Genomic DNA, 18394 nt, shown 5'->3' with positions numbered 1-18394 from the left:
CAATGAGTCAGACATGATTGAGTGACTAAGCACAGCACTCCACATATAATTTAAATAACCAGGGTGACAATATATAGCCTTGTTGTACTCCTTTCCCAATTTGGAAACACTGCGTTGTTCCATGTCTGGTTCAGTTTACTTCTTGACCAGCATACAGGTTTCTCAGGAGACAGGGAAGTTGGTCTGGTATTTCCATCTTTTGAGGAATTTTCCAGTTTGTTGTGATCCACACACAGTCTTAGGCTTTAGAGTAGACAATAAAGCAGAAGTAGATTTTTTTTTTAAATTCCCTTGTTTTTTCTATGATCCAGTGGATAAACATTATATTCAATAGATAACTTCTCCTGCCATATTTTCTAACAAAAGTGATCTATGAACTGATGCCACATTCTTTCCAAATAATTGCTGCTGATTCATTGTTTTCTGAGTCATATCGACCAAAAAGAAGGTGTGGGTTTTAATAAGCTCATTTTGAAACCTTGTAACATTAAATAATACATACTTGCTGTAAGAAAATACCAGATGAAATTGAGTATTTTCAGGTGCAAACAGCAATTTGTATTAAGAATGATAATTTGGGTGAGAAGCTAAAAACTAGAACTGAAAATCTCTGAGCGTGTGTTCTCAGGAAAGAAAATGTTAAAAACATGACTGTTAATGGCAATTTTAGTGGAATCTGTCACAACCTGCACCAATCCGTTAATTTGTTATCACCCTGGAAGAATCAGTGCTGAGAAATTCTTCCATTGTGGCAGTTGCTACATTTATAAACTTAATGTGCAACAAGCCTTTTTATCTGGATTATTTGATAATTTTCCCTGTGACATGTTGGAGAGTATCAATGATGTAAGGGACTCTGCAATTACTAGATTAGTTGGCATTATTCTCAAAAACTTTTGATGTTCTTTTAGAGAAAGAAAGCATGTATGAGTCAATTGCTTGTTTATTTGTACTTAAAAATATTCTAAAGGTCCAGATTTCCTTCCCAGACAAGCAGATGCAGATGATGCAAAGCTTGATGAAAGGCTTAGTGTGGGCTGTAGTTCTAGACACTGAGACTGAACCTGGGAGGGAAGTGGGAACACAGCTTTGGGGGAAAAAACAGTATTGGGGGAAAAACTGTCCTGTAGAAATTCTGGCAAAGACCTGCAAAAGCATGCCATTAAACACTAAAAGAAGGCCAGGGAGAAATGGAAGAATTCAGTTTGTCAGGAAGACTTGAGCAGGTAGGGACAGGAGGGAAAAAGTGGAGAGTGCCTGAGGCAGGGAGAAAAGAAAAAGTCACTTGTTGATTTTGATGCTCTGTTACCCAGACTCTAAGGCCGAAGCACCTAATGTAAGCCAAACCTTATTTCTGTCCCAGGTTACTGAGTTAAGCTTGTCATCATGTCTGTGGTTTAGACAGCAGAAGGGACCAAAAGTTACAGTGCGTTTTCATTAATGTGCCTGGAGTTAAAAAGGTAGTGAATTGACAGTTTTCACACCACGAATTTGAGTTTGTATTTATCAAACTATAAACTATTTAGCTATAGATGGTGACTTTGTAATAAAAAGCAAATCAGAAAGCCTAGACGGCATTAGGTGTGGTTCCTTTTTCAACAATTTTGCCTAAAATGCAGGAACATTTTAATTATATCTCTGGTCATTGCTCTTGTTAGATTTGTACTAAATTTTCTAATTTCTAAATGGGGTCGCAACACATTTGAATATTTTTTGTCTATTTTCCTTATATATTTTAGGAGGAAGTTTCAGTTTTATTCTCTTGATATCTTATTAGATTTTCTAGCATCATTTTCCCCTTCAATCCATTCAAACCAATTTGTTGAGGACAGCTGAAAGTCAGACTTTCCTCATTCCAATCCTAGACCACCTTTCCAGCTTCAGTTTTTTAAAAATGAGGCAAAACAGTTTCATCTTATACAACATAAAACATCAGTTTCAGTTGTACGTATTGTAAAATGACCACCACAGTAAGCCTAGTATAACATCATCATACAGTTACACAATTTTCTTATGTAACTTTTAAGATCTCTTATCAAATTTCAAATATATTGATTAATATGGGATTCACTGTAATCACCATGCTGTATATTACATCCTCGTGATTGATTTTGTAACTGAAGTTTGCACTTGTCAACCCTCTTCACCCATTTACCTCTGGAAAGCACCAATTTGTTCTCTTTGAGCGGAGATTTTCTGTTTTGTTTTAGATTCTATGTATAAGTGAGATCATATGGTATTTGTCTCTCTCTCTCTGACTTATTTCACTTAGTGTAAGGTCCTCAAAGTCCATCCATATTGTTGCAAATGGCAAGATTTCCTTCTTTTTATGGCTGAATAATATTTCAGTGTATGTGTGTATGATGGTTTCTTTATCCATTCATCCATCAACAGACACCTACGTTGTTTCCGTATCTTGTTTCCACATTCTAATGGGAATACAGTTTAACACGTTTTTTTTTTTCTTCTGTACCTTGTATATTTTAAAAAAGGTTAAGCATGTACCATGTTCTAATTTTTCTATCCTAACAGTTTGGTATTATTAATTTCACATTATGAAAAAGGCATAATAAATAGGTTATATTTGACATTTTTATAGGATTTTGAGAAATTAAAAATTAGACCCCAAATAGCAAAGTTATTCTGGCTCAATTTCCTTCATCTCAAAATAATGGGCAGGAAGGGTGTTCTGAAACTGTTACCATTCAGAGTGGAGAAGCTTTATCCTACATATAGTGGAACACTGGTGTGGATAGTAAAAAAATGCTACTGTGAGAAGATCCTTGCCTTTGTCAGAGAATAATGATCATCTGTACAAATTATGCAGGTATGTCTTCAATATACTAGATTGCAGTCTTTTTCAAACTGCAACTGGAAGATCTCTAGGGATACATTCTCAGGTCTGTAATGCTTTCTTGGTTAAATGTTTGTGCTTTTATTTTGGTAAGTTTAAAAATAAGGACATATTTGGGGCTCATCTCAGCAATTTCCATCTTAATTAAGCATTGCATGGTGATCTCATTTATATTGGGTTGCCCAGAAAGTTCATTTGAATTTTTCCTTAATGGATTTTCCTGTAACACGTTAGGGAAAAACCTGAACGAACTTTTTGTCCAACCCAATACTTCTGTAATTCTCTTTAGCATGAACTGGAGGTATTTTAATAGGATATGAAATTAAGGAAGTATTCTTAATATGGACACCTAGTAGGTGATGAGAAAATGACACTATAGCATTCTCTGCTAGGTTTTATAGTGGTGAAGAGTGAGGAAAGTGTGAGAAAATGATTCATTACAAGATTTATGTTAACATGCTGCTCTTCAGATAACATCAGTCTCACCCTAAGCAGTAACTATTTCACCTTTACCTGCATAATTAGATGTTATTGAGCTAAACTTGGTTTTGTGGTTGTTTGTGCTTATTTTGTTATTTTTTGTTATTTTACTGTTTTATGAAAATGGAAGGCAAAAGGGGTTCATCTCAAAGTTATGTTCATATTTAAGTCTTGTGTGGAAAGGTTTTTCTTTTAAATAATTTTATATTTTAAAATAATATTTTAGAAACAGTTGTGTAGTTGAAAGATCATGAACCTTGGAAGTAAAGGCATTCTCAAATTCTGATTTTGTGGCACCGTAATTGAGGTAAATTAACTTCTCTCTTTGTGCCTGTTTTTATCATCTGAGACTGATCACAGGAACTTTGTTGTTAAAATAGGTAAGAGATGAAACCATGTGCAGTCAATATATGCTTGTTTTCCTCCTCCCTTTTCTCTCTTTATTCTGAATCTACATTTCACCTTCTAACCTTTTCAATAGCAACCCACCAGGAAAGAGCATGGCCCATCGATTGGCAGCAGAGTGCATATTTGGTCCATTTAGCCCTAGTGGAAATTACTTGAGAGAGGGAGTGGAAGATATGGCTAATGCACTGGAATTATTTATAAATTACTCATGCTGTTTCTAGTCCCCAAAAGCACAGGTAATCAGGATGTACTTAACAGCTGCCTCCTTAGGCTGAGCTGGAAGCAATCTAAGGATAAAAGTCTCTTTTAGACTTTTTTCTTCAAATTAACATCTGCCTTGAATTTTTAACACTAAGTAATTAGCAATAAAGCAAACTTCTATACCTGTTACTAACAGATTTGAAATTCTTTTTGATTAAAGTTGGTATGAAATAAAAACCTTTCAACTTTGGAATACAATGGTTTAAACAATTTATATACTTTTCACACCTACAGAAACAGAATAGCAAGTAATAGATAATAAAAGGACTGACATTGTCAATTCTTTCCTTTGGAGGAAAAATCTCTAGCATGAAATTTTCACTTATAAAATTTTGCTGTGAGGCTTCATTGTTACATGACAAAATCCTGCATGGTTACATGTAACATGACAAAATCCTGCATGGTTACATGACAAAATCTAACAGTAACTTTTCAGAGTGAATATGAGTTAATCTATCTCATTCTAGTTAGTTTGATAATCCATACAGTGTGGTAATGATTAATACCATGGTCTGGTCCATCTTTAACTTTTATGATTCCTTATACTCATTTATTTGGAAGTAAAGTTATGACCAACCTAGATAGCATATTCAAAAGCAGAGACATTATTTTGCCAACAAAGGTCCGTCTCATCAAGGCTATGGTTTTGCCAGTAGTCATGTATGGATGTGAGTTGGACTGTGAAGAAAGCTGAGCGCTGGAGAATTGATGCTTTTGAACTGTGGTGTTGGAAAAGACCCTTGAGAGTCCCTTGGACTGAAAGGAGATCCAACCAGTCCATTCTAAAGGAGATCAGTCCTGGGTGTTCTTTGGAAGGAATGATGCTAAAGCTGGAACTCCAATACTTTGGCCACCTCATGCGAAGTGTTGACTCATTGGAAAAGACTCTGATGCTGGGAGGTCCTGGGGGCAGGAGAAGGGGATGACAGAGGATGAGATGGCTGGATGGCATCACCGACTCAATGGACGTGAGTTTGAGTGAACTCCAGGAGTTGGTAATGGACAGGGAGGCCTGGTGTGCTGCAATTCATAGGGACGCAAAGAGTCAGAAACAACTGAGTGACTGAACTGACTGATATTCATTTATTTAGCAAATAATCTTTGCAATCAATACATTAATAGGTTATGAGCTCCAAAGAGATGCACTCAGCTGTTCATAATCTACTAGAACTAAGACTTGTGTTCAATTACTACACTTTTGGATTTTTTTTTTTTTTTTGGATGCCATTTGAGGGGAATGGGAATAGAAAAGAAAGGTGGTGACTTTTGAGCAGAATCTTGAGGAATGGGTACACTGTTGGTAGGATGGTGTAGTGACTATTCCACATAGACGAGCATGAGCAAAACATGAAGAGGGCGGTGTTCAGGAGTGGCAACTGTTGCAGACTGGGTGGAGTAGAGATCCTTCATAAAGGCAGTTAGCTTAAGATAGGCTGTAACTCCTCTAAGTGGGAGATTAGAGAGCTTGCTGCTGCTAAGTCACTTCAGTCGTGTCCGACTCTGCGCGACCCCATAGACGGCAGCCCACCAGGCTCCCCCGTCCCTGGGATTCTCCAGGCAAGAACACTGGAGTGGGTTGCCATTTCCTTCTCCAATGCATGAAAGTGAAAAGTGAAAGTGAAGTCGCTCAGTCGTGTCTGACTCTTAGCGACCCCGTGGACTGCAGCCCACCAGGCTCCTCCATCCATGGGATTTTCCAGGCAAGAGTACTGGAGTGGGGTGCCATGCCTTCTCCGTTAGAGAGCTTAGAATGCCAAAATGTTTACATAGGGTAGCAATGTGCACTAGGACCAATATGCAGAATGGAACAAGAGTGAATCTTGAAGTTTAATAGAACTTTAGATGCTTAATTAATGACCATCAACAAACAGAGCTCATCCTATATAACCTGCATAATAAAAGTTGTAAAGAATTGTGTGTTTTCTCAGGCTACTGAAGAAAACTCTGATCCTTAACTGATTAACAAGAAAAGGGACAGCTTCTGCCTACCATTCTATCATAGCTTTAGGGATTAGTAACCGTAATATTTCACTAGATCCTTAGACCTAATCGGCAATCTGTTCTCTAAGATGGATTTAAATATATCACTCCTTGCTCTGACCCATGCATGACAAGTATAAGAATCCTGCCAATGCAAAATATGTTTTCTCAGCTCCAGGTACAAAGCAGTAAGTATACCCAACTCACAGTTTGTTATAGCATAATGGCTAGGAATATGGCTCTTCGGCCACACAGTGTGAGTCTAAATTCTGCCTCCACGCCTTTCTAGTTGTATGACTTTGAACAAATTATTCAAGTTTCCTGTCTAGAGTTGAGAATAAACATGGAGTTGGGAATGGGAGGAATATTAGATAATGTGGATATTCTTTCTTGATACAAACAACAAAAAGTGACAGCTTCTTAAGGCAGTTGCAATGTGGAATCTGAAACCAAAAGTTCTACCTTGTAATATTAAGATCACCAGTCTTTCCTGTAATTAGAATGGCTATTTTACCCATCCATGATTTTTTAACGTGGACATATTGGTCACTGAAAAATACCATTCATTGAGTTACACAAATCTTCAAAATGCTAATACATTTCATAGTGCAATATTCTTAAAAACCCCATGTTAACTTTGCCACCAGTGTTATCAGAAAAGTCTTAGTAATTGAACTGATATCAGGCTCACAATGAGGAATACACGGTAGCCAATATTCTAATTTTCATTTCAAAGCTACAATTATTTGCAACATGTATGTTAGGTTCTTGTGACAGGCTCACTTTGTTCATTTTGAGAAATGTCTAACAAATGTCATAGACTTAATAAACAGTTTGTCTTATCTTTTCAAGTAAAAATGGAATTCCATGAAAAAAGTTTCTTCACAAAAATGAAATAATTTCTGCAAAATAACCATCATGTTTTGGTATGCAACATAAGTGCTTTATACATAATTCACATTTAATCATTGAGATTATTAGACATGTACTCAGGAAGTTGATATATAAAATAACTCTTACAGCTTCATTAAATACACTCAAAATGCCATGTAAAAAAATTCAAATGCATGGTAGTGAATGCAGTTGGTACTACTTATACCACGTGGCCTTGATTTAAACTAAAGTGACAGCAGTTTCACCTACCATTTTGCACCATTCATGCAAATACTGGACATGTGAATAACAAGTTCTTTCTTCATTTTGCATGTGATTCTGTTAACTGTACATTACAAGGGCTTCCCTGGTAGCTCAGCTGGTAAAGAATCTGCCTGCCATGCAGGAAACACAAGTTTGATCCCTGGGTTGAAAAGATCCCTTGGAGGAGGGCACAGCAACTCATTCCAGTATTCTTGCCTGGAGAATCCCCACGGACAGAGGAGCCTGGCGGGCTACAGTCCTCGGGGTTGCAGAGTCGAACACACTGAGCGACTGAGCACAGTACACTGCAAATGATTTCTCTAATCTGTGGTTTTTGTTTTCCTGTCTTTTGAAGAGATTTTCAATTTAATGTTTTTTTAATGGCTTGTTTTTTGTCTTAGGAAATCTTTGCCTAATCTGTGACCATTAAAATTGTTTTCTAGAAGTGTTGTGAATATTACTTTTAGGTCCATGACTCATTTTTAGTTATTTCTCATGTATGTTGTAAAGGGTGAGTGCTTGTTTTCCATATATGTCAGCTCCATCTGTTGAAAAAGTCTGAAAATGACTTATTTTTTATAGATGTTAGATTGTTTGCTAATATTTTCAGGATTTTTGTTCATGAGGACCATTGTCCTGTAATTTTCTTGTTTTGTAATGTCTTGGTCTAGTTCTAATATCAGAACAAGGCTGACCTCATGAAATAAGTTGGAAATATTTCTTCCCTCTCCATTTTCTGAAAAATTTTGTGTAATGATGACTGGTGTTATTTCTTCCTTGAATGGAAACATTTGTAAGAGAAACTATATGGGACTAGAGTTTTCTTTGTGGGAAGACAATAACTTCAACTGTACTCATAGTATTTGAGGCTCTTCAGATTTTGTCTCTTCTTGTGGCAGTTCCAGTGATTTTTATTTTCCTAATTTTCCCATTTTGTCCTAAGTTGTCAAATTTACTGACATAAAAATGTTCATAATTTGTACCCTTATTTAAGATCCATAGTGGCAACTCTTCTTTCATTCCTGGTATTAGTGATTGGTAGTTTCTCTGGTTTATTTGGTTGCTCTAATTAGAGATCTACTGATTCTGTTGCTCTTTTGAGAAACAAATGTTGTTTTCATCAATTTTTCTCTTATTTTTCTCTTATAAATTATTGATTTTTTTACCCTCTATTTCCTAATTCTGAGAAAAAGGCAAATATGCCAGCTCACATCACTCTTACATGCAACATGGAGCTGAAAGTTCAAGCCAGTGAAATAAGGCAGAATAAAACAGGTAACAGATTAAAAAAGAGGCAACTTCCTTAATTTGCAAATGACATGACTGTGGGAGGGCTGGCCGGTTAAATTACTCCACCATATATTGTAGAAGAGGGATTCTATCATCGTTGCTTTGAAATTTGCTGTTAGCATACCTGAAACTCCAATAACAAAAGTGCAAGGAATCCTTTCTTCAAATGTTTGAGGTTTTCCCCTAAGTTTCACATGGTATATATTAGTCATCCAGACATCTCGTAAATTTACTATGTATAACAAATGCAGATATTCAAGCTATCAGAGAGGTAGTGTATAAATAGAGACTAACAGTAAGATCTGTATTTTGGCTCTGCTAGTCACTAACTGTATTAACACAGTGGGCAAGTTTCTTAACCTCACGGCTCAATTGAGTTTCCTCTATATACTGCTAATGATAACAGTATTTCCCTCACTGGACTATTATGAGAATTAAGTGTGAAAACATGAATGAATAGTGTCTGATGTATAGAAAAAGCTCAAATACTAGTTACTTATATTACTGTGAAACAAATGTTCCCATTCCCCTTAATGTGTTCCCTTTAATTAAAGAATAATGACAACATTACTCACAAAAGTTTAATATATTAGAGGATTTCCATCACAAAGCAAGATTATACACATAGATAAAAACTGGAAAAGCAAACAAATAGAAAATTTGTTGGCAGAGGAAAGAAAATTAGCACATATGGTAGATAGTCAATCCTACTAATTACTTACAAAATTATAATTAATATAGAAATTAAACACCATTTTGTAACTAGTAAATTAGAATCATTATAATTAATAGCCACTGCCGACCAGGTTGAAGTCAACAGGTACACTATATTAACAGTGTGAATTAATTCTTTCTGGCAAACAATTTGCAATACATTTGGAAAGAAATCTCATGAAATTGACGGGCTACAGTTTGTGGGGTCACAACAGTTGGACACAACTTAGTGACTAAACCATCACCACCACCACACTTACGTCTACTGTATACAATACTGGACCTCCCTGTAACTCAGCATTTATAGCTTTGTCTCCTCCTCCAACAGAGGACACAACTAATTCCATATTCAATCTTTCCAATGTGCCCCACAGTATCAGTTACCTGGGTGTTACCTGACATCCTCAGCTATGTATGAGGATGAAGGATGAGAAATATTAAACCCAAGGCCAGGAAGTATGAGCATATACTAGGAAAAGGATACCAAAAAGGAAGAAAAACTCAAGTAGTAAGAAGAAATGTGGGGCCAAAATAACATACCTGAGGTCAGGTTAAATCACGTCAGAACTTTCAAGATTTGGAGTTTGGAATACATAGTTCTAGAGATAAACTAAGAGATATGAAGAATCTTATCAATAGTATTCTTATGCTGTTTGTTAGCGCCATCTTTTGAAATCTTAAAAGGAAATTCATGGTTTTGAATTGGAAAACAGGACACTAAGAAATAGTCATGAAATTTTAAGTCCTTTTGGTAAAACAGATGAATCTATTTACATATGTATATGACTAAAAGAAAAAGATTAATTTGGTTTAGTCTGCTGGCTCCTATATTCTCACTCACCAACAGACTGTTATTGATTGAATTATGAAAAGGCTAACAAAATCTCTGACCACATTAGGAGACTTCAGATAAACCTGCAGCAGAGAGCAGCACGCAGAGGATACCTTTGTCCTAAGCTCTTATTAAAATACTCATAAAGATCAAAAAAAAAAAAAAAGAAGACTGCACAGACCAATTACTAAGCATAATATGGTATTCAAACATCATTAAAATAACAGGAATCTTCGTAAGATCTGCTTTCTATTTGAGTCTAAATCAGAGACCTGGCACTGTCCTCAAGGAACTGAACACAAATAGCTCAGGGCATGCCTAACAGCTTTCTTTGTGTTCCCTCTGTTGGTCCAGCTACTTGCTACTTGATTCTTCCTTACCTGAACGACATTATTAGCAACAGAAACCACTAATATTACCTTAGGAATTAGCTATTAAAAGCTGATTATCAGCTATATTTATTCTGTAATTTAATTTCATCTGCTTCTTGGTAATTTTGCTCTTACATACAAAATTTACCACCAACTATGTATCTCAGGCTCCCTAATATAGAAAAGACTTGTGTAAGAAAAAACACTTGGTGACATACATGAAATCACAATTACAGTAATTGGACCATAGTTAACACTGATTCAGAAAAGAGGAATTTATGCTCAGTTATAAGTGATTATATAAGGAAAAGAAAATGGGTTAGGTAACAATATTACATTTTTATACAAACAACATGAATCCCAAGTTCTTATAAAGTGTATATTTAAAAAACAGGTCAAGGTGAAGGAGTGAATCTTTACTTTTAACTTCATGTGTGATCATTTGGGTCTTTTTGACTTGGATTCGTTTTCCTTTGGAACTTTTCCGTTTTGACACTGAGTAAATCTGGCTACTGTAGAAACACCATCCACAAACTTGGTTTTGAAAAGGACGTTTGCGTTGTTGAACATACCTTCTTTTAGGGATACCACAATGAACTTAAGGGAAAAAGGAAAACAGAAAAATTTGTAGCATCCTTGAAGTTCGTTCGCTGTTTTTGTACTGCGGTTAAGAATCATTTGGAAAAAATTTGATTTTGCTATCTCTTTAAATGCTGGGCTCCAAGCAAATGCACATAATAAATAGTTATTATTAGGCACCTAAATGAATTCTTTCCATATGCAGTTTTAGGAGTCGCTTAATTTTACTGTGAGTGCTTCATTACCCAAGTTACTATTTCCTGCTGGTTGACTGCTTGTTGCTATCTTCTCCAGTTAGTATCAACTGTCTTATCGGCTATCAACTGGCTAGCTCTAAATGCCACTGTTATCTGCTAAAAACCTGCCATAATAAATACACAATCTATGATGACTGTAACAGAAGCCCCCCAGAGCTGTTCAATGCTTTATCTATATGGTAGCCCTAGTTACTACAGCAACAGTTCAATAAAAAACTGTTTTTAGCTTCAAGGGTTTTTCTCTGCATTTTAGGAGGAATGAAGAGTATCCATCAAGCAACACATGACACATTTCTGATATATTTTCCAGGTACATCTTTGAAACAGTCTTGTTTTGATTGTGCATCTTCTCTCAGCTAGCTAGAGAAAATAATTAACCTAAATAATTTCAAGTGACAAAAAAAAAAAATAGATTCCTCTTCATGCTATAACCTGCTATTGTAATTCCAGGCTCTTTCTTTAATAAGAGATGAAAGCCTCTTTCCTTCTGGAACCATATGAATAGAATTATATATTTAAAGAGATATACAACACCTTGGTATTCTTCAATCCTAAATTCCTTATATATACTGACCATTACTAAAGAATAGTTTTAGAAAAACAAATCCTAGAACTATTCTGAGGCTCTTTTCGGTTCTTACCTGAGAATGTGTGAAATGAGTACGTAGCATATGTCCAATATTCTGAGTATGAGAAAGATCCAGGGCTGCATCGACCTCATCCAGGATGTAGATTGGGGCAGGTTTGAAAAGGAGCATGGACAGGATTAATGACAGAGCCACTAAAGACCTGAAAAAAGAAGGCCAAAAGAAATACCATCAAAACTTGATTTTACCACTTTTTGCCAAAGCGCTGAAGCAAATCTGCTACCCTATTATTATGAAGAGTGCTGATTTAGCTGGAAGATAGTTATAGAAAAAAGAATCTTAAGTTTCAAACTTGAAAACTTTTGCTGTATTAAAGTAGTTTAGCTTTCCATTCTTCCCTCACTTCAATGAGTGTTATTTTGAATAGAAGTTATATGTTCTTCTTTCTTGTCAGATAACTAGAATGTTAAATTTAGCATCTAATCTTAAGAGACATCATATTAGTGTTAATAGTTTTTCCTTTCCTTCCCCAAAACTCTTTTTCAGTTCTTTTATATCCCTTTTAATTGTAACGGATTTTGTTCTAATCTGGTATGAAGAAATATAATACTTCTCATAATATTTTTTTCTTAAACATTTCATTAAAAAATCTTTATTTACTGTAAGACATTTATAATTATTTAAAAATAGAATTAAAATTACAGTAACAGCTATAACACACTTAACTCTATAACTTCAAATATCTTCTAGCATGCAGCACTAGAGTAAACAGTCTAATGCTTACTGTATTCCAATAGGGTATTTATTAAGAAACATGTAAGTGGGGGAAAAATTTGTGTAGAAGAAGAGGGGTCTAGGAAGGTGAAACAAAATTTTCTAGCAAAGGAAAGGAATGAAACAGTACAATAAAAAGCAAGCTGAACAGGGTAGCTACGGTCATTAAAGCGACCTAAAACTACTTTTCAATGGCTTTCTCTGTGCCGAATATTTAAGGCACTGAGCTTTCAACTTATTCATTTAGGAAGAAAAAAAAAGGGCTCACCAAGAGTTAAACTACTATGCTAGACTGTGGTATATCTGAAAATAAGTTTATATTGTCTTAATTATGGAAATAATTTTTAGGTTCCAGTAAGAAAATAAGCAAATATTCTCTATTTTCCTCAAAAAGTTTTTCGAGGACTTTAGCAAAAACAATTAAAGATGTTGGGATCTATACTGTGGAATTCAATTATGATTGACCAGGAAGCAGAAGCTGTCTTTTTTGACTCTTAGAACATTTAGGAATTTTATCAATAGTGAAAAATAGAGTGGACTGCTATTCTATTCACAAAAATGACAAAAGATCTCATAATAAAAATGAACAGATCTTAGTATTTTCTACATCCAAAGGAGGAGAGTTCCATGACAGCAAAGAGCACATGAAAACAATCAAGTAGTATGGACTGTAAATCCTGCAGGGGGAAAATACAAAATTAATACACATCTTCAATTATATGAATATTCATAATTTTCTCTCAGGGGCTTTTAATCATTTGGCTCTCTGCAGGTAAGGAGTGAGGCCAAATGATCTTTTAAAGTTTCTCTCAGTATGCTGTCTGAATCACTGTGTAAGGCTGGAGAAACTTTCCTGAAGTCCAGAACATATTATTTCCAGTACTCTTAATTGTCATGTAGACCCAAGTTTCCATTTGGTACTATTTTTCTTTCACCAGAGAACTTCCTTTAATTTATAGAGCTCTACTGGAATTAAATGCTTCCACCTTTTGTTTTTCTGAAAACATATACTGCCTTCAATATGCAAATGTTTCTACATACAGAATTCTAGGTTATCACGTTTTTCTTTTAGCACTTTATAGATGTTGTTCCAGACTTCTGGCTTGCATAGTTTTTGACAAGAAGTCTAAAGTCATTCTTATCTTTGTTTCTTGGCATTTAATGTGCCTTTTTACCTCTGGCTGCTTTTAGGATTTTTTTTTCTCCTAATGCTGGTTTTCAGCAACTATGTATAACATGCTTTGCTGTGTTATTGTATGTGTAGGAAGCGAGTACATACATTTATCCTACGTGTGAAAGCAAAGTGTTAAGTGTTAGTTGCTCAGTGGTATCTGATTCTTTGCCACCCCCATGGACTGCAACCCGCCAGGCTCCTCTGTCCATGGAATTCTCCAAGCAAGAATACTGCAGTGGGTAGCCATTCCTTTTCCAAGGGATTTTCCTGACCCAGTGATCAACCCAGCTCTCCTGCATTACAGGCAGATTCTTTAACATCTGGCCATCCCTTATACTAGGGTTCACAGAAATCAAGTATGTGGATTTACAGAACTCATCAAATCTGGAAAATCTGGGCTGTTATTTCTTCAAGTATCTTGTTTTACCTCTTCCTCTCTTTGAAATTCCAATAATATGTATGTCCGAGTACTCAATATCGCCCCACAGGTCACTGAAGCTCTTTCTAAGTTTAATAGTTTATTGCTATGTTTTCAAATTCACTCATGTTCCTTTTAAGGCTGAATTTGTTATCAATCTCAGGCAGAGAACTTTTCCTTTCAGGTTTGTTTTTTAAAAAATCTCTAGAAGTTTCACTGGCATCTTCTTTAATAGTTTCCATTTCTCTCACCTTGTAATCTTTAGAAAGACTTAATGTAACTCTCTTTAACTTCCTGTCTGCTAGTTTTATCATCTGTCACTTCTGGGGCTGTTTCTCCTCTAAGTTATAAATCACATTTTCTTGATTTCTGCCTAGTAGTGTTTATTAGATGCTGAACACTGTGATTATGTTGTTTACAGTCTCAACTTTGTGGTCTGTCTTTAAATAGTGTTGGGCCTGCAATTAACCTTTGCTAAGGTGTGTCTAGAATAGCCTTCACTTTAGGGACGGTGCAAACGTAATGCCGTGATGTATTTCCCTGGGACTTCCCCAAATTCTAATGTTTCCTTCATTTAGTAAGACTAATGGTCTTTGTGTGGGTTTCCCTCCCTGCATTTGCAGTCAAGAATTACTCCTAGGGAGAAAGCTAGCGTAAACACTGGACTCAGCATTTTGTTTCTTTCCTCTCAGGATCATACTCCTGGATCATTCATTTTCCAGTATCTGAAAATAATTGTTTCTCATGTATTTGGTCTAGTTTCCTAGATGCTAATCCTTATTTCTACTTTGTTGCCTATCATTTTAGTCAAGTGTTCTAATCAGAATTCATAGTCTCACAGATTAGGCTCCTTAAATTTCACATGCAAATATAGAAAAGCAAATCTGAAATAAAATTGGGAGGCAGAGAGTTGATGGATTATAATAAAATAAGAGGAATTATTTCAAAGGGAACACTCACTCACCTCTGACCACCACTAAGTTCAGTTAGGTTTTCTTTCCAAGTATTTCCTAAGGCAACCTTAAACTCCAGACCATCCAACACAGTCTGCCCTTCTGGTGGTGCAAGCATAGCATTAGCACCAGGCAAAAGAGTAGAAAAAATAGATCCAAAGTCCTTGTTCACCTGGATGAAAAAAATGATTTATATCATAGAAGGTTTTCCAAGAAAAATCAAATGACATGCGTATTTGTAAACAAGCAGGTGAAATTTTGTTATCTGTTACTCTTATTTTGAGGTTGGCAAATTATGGTCCATATGACAAATCTGGTCATGCCCATTCATTCATGTATTGTCTATAGGTGCTAGCAATACAACATCGCAACATTAGAGCCCAGTGGTTGCGACAAGAGTATAAGGCTGTGATAAATTTATGTGTCTCTTCACAGAAATCATTTACTGAGCTTGCTCAAACTTTGAGGGGAAACTACAGGCTGTACCTCTAACACTAAGATGACGTTTGATACAACAGGCGGCCATGGTTGCAGGAATCCTCAGAGACACACAATTGGATAATATAGGAGATTGAATTTTCAGCTGGTGGAGAAAAACAAAAACTTTTTTTGGTATAATTTGTTTTCTGTTGACTGATATGGTAAGACAAGCCTGTCATTATTAGCTAACTTTAAAAAGCTTAAGATCAGAGTGAAGTCTAGGAGAAAAAGAGGCATGAAATCAAAACAGATCTGTTAAAGGTGTTCAATGGTTCTTTTCTATACTTTTCACAGATCTTCAAGGGACAGGAACAGGACTGAGCCCCAAAAGAAAAAAGCTGAAGAAGCTATTTGGCCTATCCCCATAAAGTTGCAGCAGGAGATTACACAGAGATTTAGGACCAATATTCTAGGCTGTAACTGAGTAATTTCTGTGCATACACATTTGAGAATTCAGCCATCTGTCTTCAGACATGACTAATAATCTTAGAGGTTCACCAGACAAAATTGAGTGTATACATGCATGCACACCGCCCCCCCAACAAAGATATATGACAGCCAAGTTCTCTATTCAAGTATAAAATTCAAATGCAAGTATATATTTTATGAATATCTGTAGTAATAAGGAAATCTCCTAGACTTAAACAGTCTCCTAAATAAAAATTTGCTAAGGAACACATATTTTAAGAACAACTGCATACATGCTAATAGCCTACACAGAGAAAGTAGATTCTAGTTTTATCTAGGATAGACTTCCAGAGCTACACAAGGTTCATTACAATGGGGAGAGGTCCACTTTTTATGGGGGAAAGATGGAAGATAACATAGTGTCTATAAACACCTGAAATTTTTTGACCAGACAGGAGAAAGACAGCTCAAATTAAGACAGTGGAATGCTAATAAATCCAAAAGATGACCATGGGATCCCATGTGGATTATTCAAAAGGGAAAAAAGAATCTTATCGGGTAACAGGTAGAGAAGAATACAGCCCTATCATAGACAGGAAATAAGTTGAATATTGAAAATCCAATCAGGTTAAGAAGGAAACAAAAATAAAACCAGTTTCTAAAATACTCTGGTGTTGTGAAGGAAGTACACTTAAAGCCATAAGGAAGTATGGAATACTGATAATAATACCTATCTCATTAGGTTACTGTTGAGAATTAAATAGGAAAATTAATATAAGAATAGTGTCTGACATATATAATAAGCACTCAGTAAATTTACTTGGTTCGGGAGAACTTTGGAGACTGAAGAAAAATCAGTTTAAAATATAAATTTGTACTCGAATTAAATCCAGGAATCATGGCGAAACCAAGAGACAGAATCTCAGATCCAGTGTTAAATCCAAATGTTGTACAAGCATTTTTTAAATGACAGAAATACTACAGGGAGATGGAACACTGAAAATAAGTTGTAGAGCAGGAAAAATAATCCAAATGAAAAAGATTCTGCCATTATCAAAAATAAAGTTCCTGCAAAATTAAAAAGAGAAAAAGTGGTAAAGTGCCCAGTTTATCCTAGAGGCCCAGGCTTACTAAAGTGCCAAACAACACAGTATCTATGAAAGCTTTTGACTAGCAGTCTTTTGTTATGGTAGGAAAACTTTACAGAAGAAGCTAAGGATTATGCTAACGGAGACAAATCTATGCAGCCAAAGAAGTAGAAATAACAGTAAGGAACCTTGAAATCTGCTGAAGTTGTCATAGAACAAAACCAAAATGGTTATTTGGGATTTTGTTGAATATGAATCCTGGAAATACTGACTTCCCAATTAACCAGTTCTAATTCCTAAAGAGCAACAAAAGGTAATTTTAACTTAAATTCTAATTTAGGAAAAGAGAATTCCAGTTTTCCTACCTTTTGACTATTATGATCTTAGGCTAATTTCAACTTTCTAAGATTTAGTTTCTTCATTTATAAAATAGAGATAATAATCATCAAAATTATGGAATTATTTTAAGATAATTCATGTAAAACAAGAGCAAATGGTCTGTTAATAAATTATTATACTTACATAAAAATAATTTTATAATTATAAATCTAACATTATAAAAATGATGTGCTAAAAAACCTAAGAATGTATAATACTTATGAATTCTGAAACACAATAACTTGTAAGTGGAATACAATCTTGCTATAGAAATATTCTTAGCACTAATATTTGACAGAGGTTACAACTGAAGGGGTCCTTTGGAGAAGCATTCCAACAATTCGCACTTTTGCAATGTGAAACAATGCTTCCAGTTTTAAGCAGAGGATGAGTAAGAGTATGGCAGATATTTGGAAGAAACCTTAGAATACTGTCCAGTATTAGAACCTATGATCTCATGAGAAAGAGGGCAAATACTGTCCCCTTTAAAGGTAACCCAGAATTAGCAAGTGATGGAGAGAAATCTACAAAGTTAACTTCATGTAGTATAAGAACCAAACAAGCAGACGATGAGACCATAATGGCAGTAGCAGCAGTTAAGTCCAAAAGGACAAAATGCTTTAAAAAGTCTACAAGGTTTTAAGGTATGAGCATGTGCCTCATTCAAACACAAAGCTGTTGCTTCAAATTTATCTTAGAGTACAACGCTATTAACATGATGTCATCTTCCATCTTTGCCTCATACAGAATAAACGATAATATTTTGGGGTTCAAATACCTTTTGCCAAGCAATATTTATGGCTTGGTTTTTCTTCTGGTCAAGGTCTTCTATAGTTGCCAGGATTTTGGATTTGTCGTTTTCCACAATTCTCTTCTTCTTCATCAAGTCATTATACTAGTAAGATAAAAAGCAGACTTAATTGAGAAAACCAAAAAATTTGTATTTTAGGATTCAGTCAAGAATAAAGAGA

General features: G+C 35.4%; 1 protein-coding gene across 4 annotated transcripts in view; it reads right to left on the bottom strand.

Annotated features, from left to right (window-relative positions):
* Positions 1–8977: 8977 nt before the first annotated feature.
* Positions 8978–18394, bottom strand: part of SMC2 (structural maintenance of chromosomes 2) — a 51103-nt gene continuing 41686 nt past the window's right edge. For 3 of the 4 annotated variants that reach the window (XM_086414516.1, XM_086414515.1, XM_086414517.1), the window contains exons 22-25: positions 18202–18318; positions 15081–15241; positions 11805–11952; positions 8978–10924 (exon numbers count right to left, since the gene is read on the bottom strand). In XM_086414516.1, coding sequence (XP_086270642.1) covers positions 10766–10924; positions 11805–11952; positions 15081–15241; positions 18202–18318 — 585 coding nt within the window. In that variant the 3' untranslated portion in view covers positions 8978–10765. Of the gene's footprint in view, positions 10925–11804; positions 11953–15080; positions 15653–18201; positions 18319–18394 lie in introns of all 4 variants that reach the window. The other variant, XR_015169284.1, reaches the window with a different exon arrangement.

Source organism: Bos grunniens, chromosome 8, assembly GCF_055505025.1.
Source record: "Bos grunniens cultivar Pamir isolate PY7600 chromosome 8, Bosgru_T2T1.0, whole genome shotgun sequence".
Lineage (NCBI taxonomy): Eukaryota > Metazoa > Chordata > Mammalia > Artiodactyla > Bovidae > Bos > Bos grunniens.
Note: the sequence above shows the minus strand (reverse complement) of the source record. Positions and strands in the feature narration are given on the sequence as shown.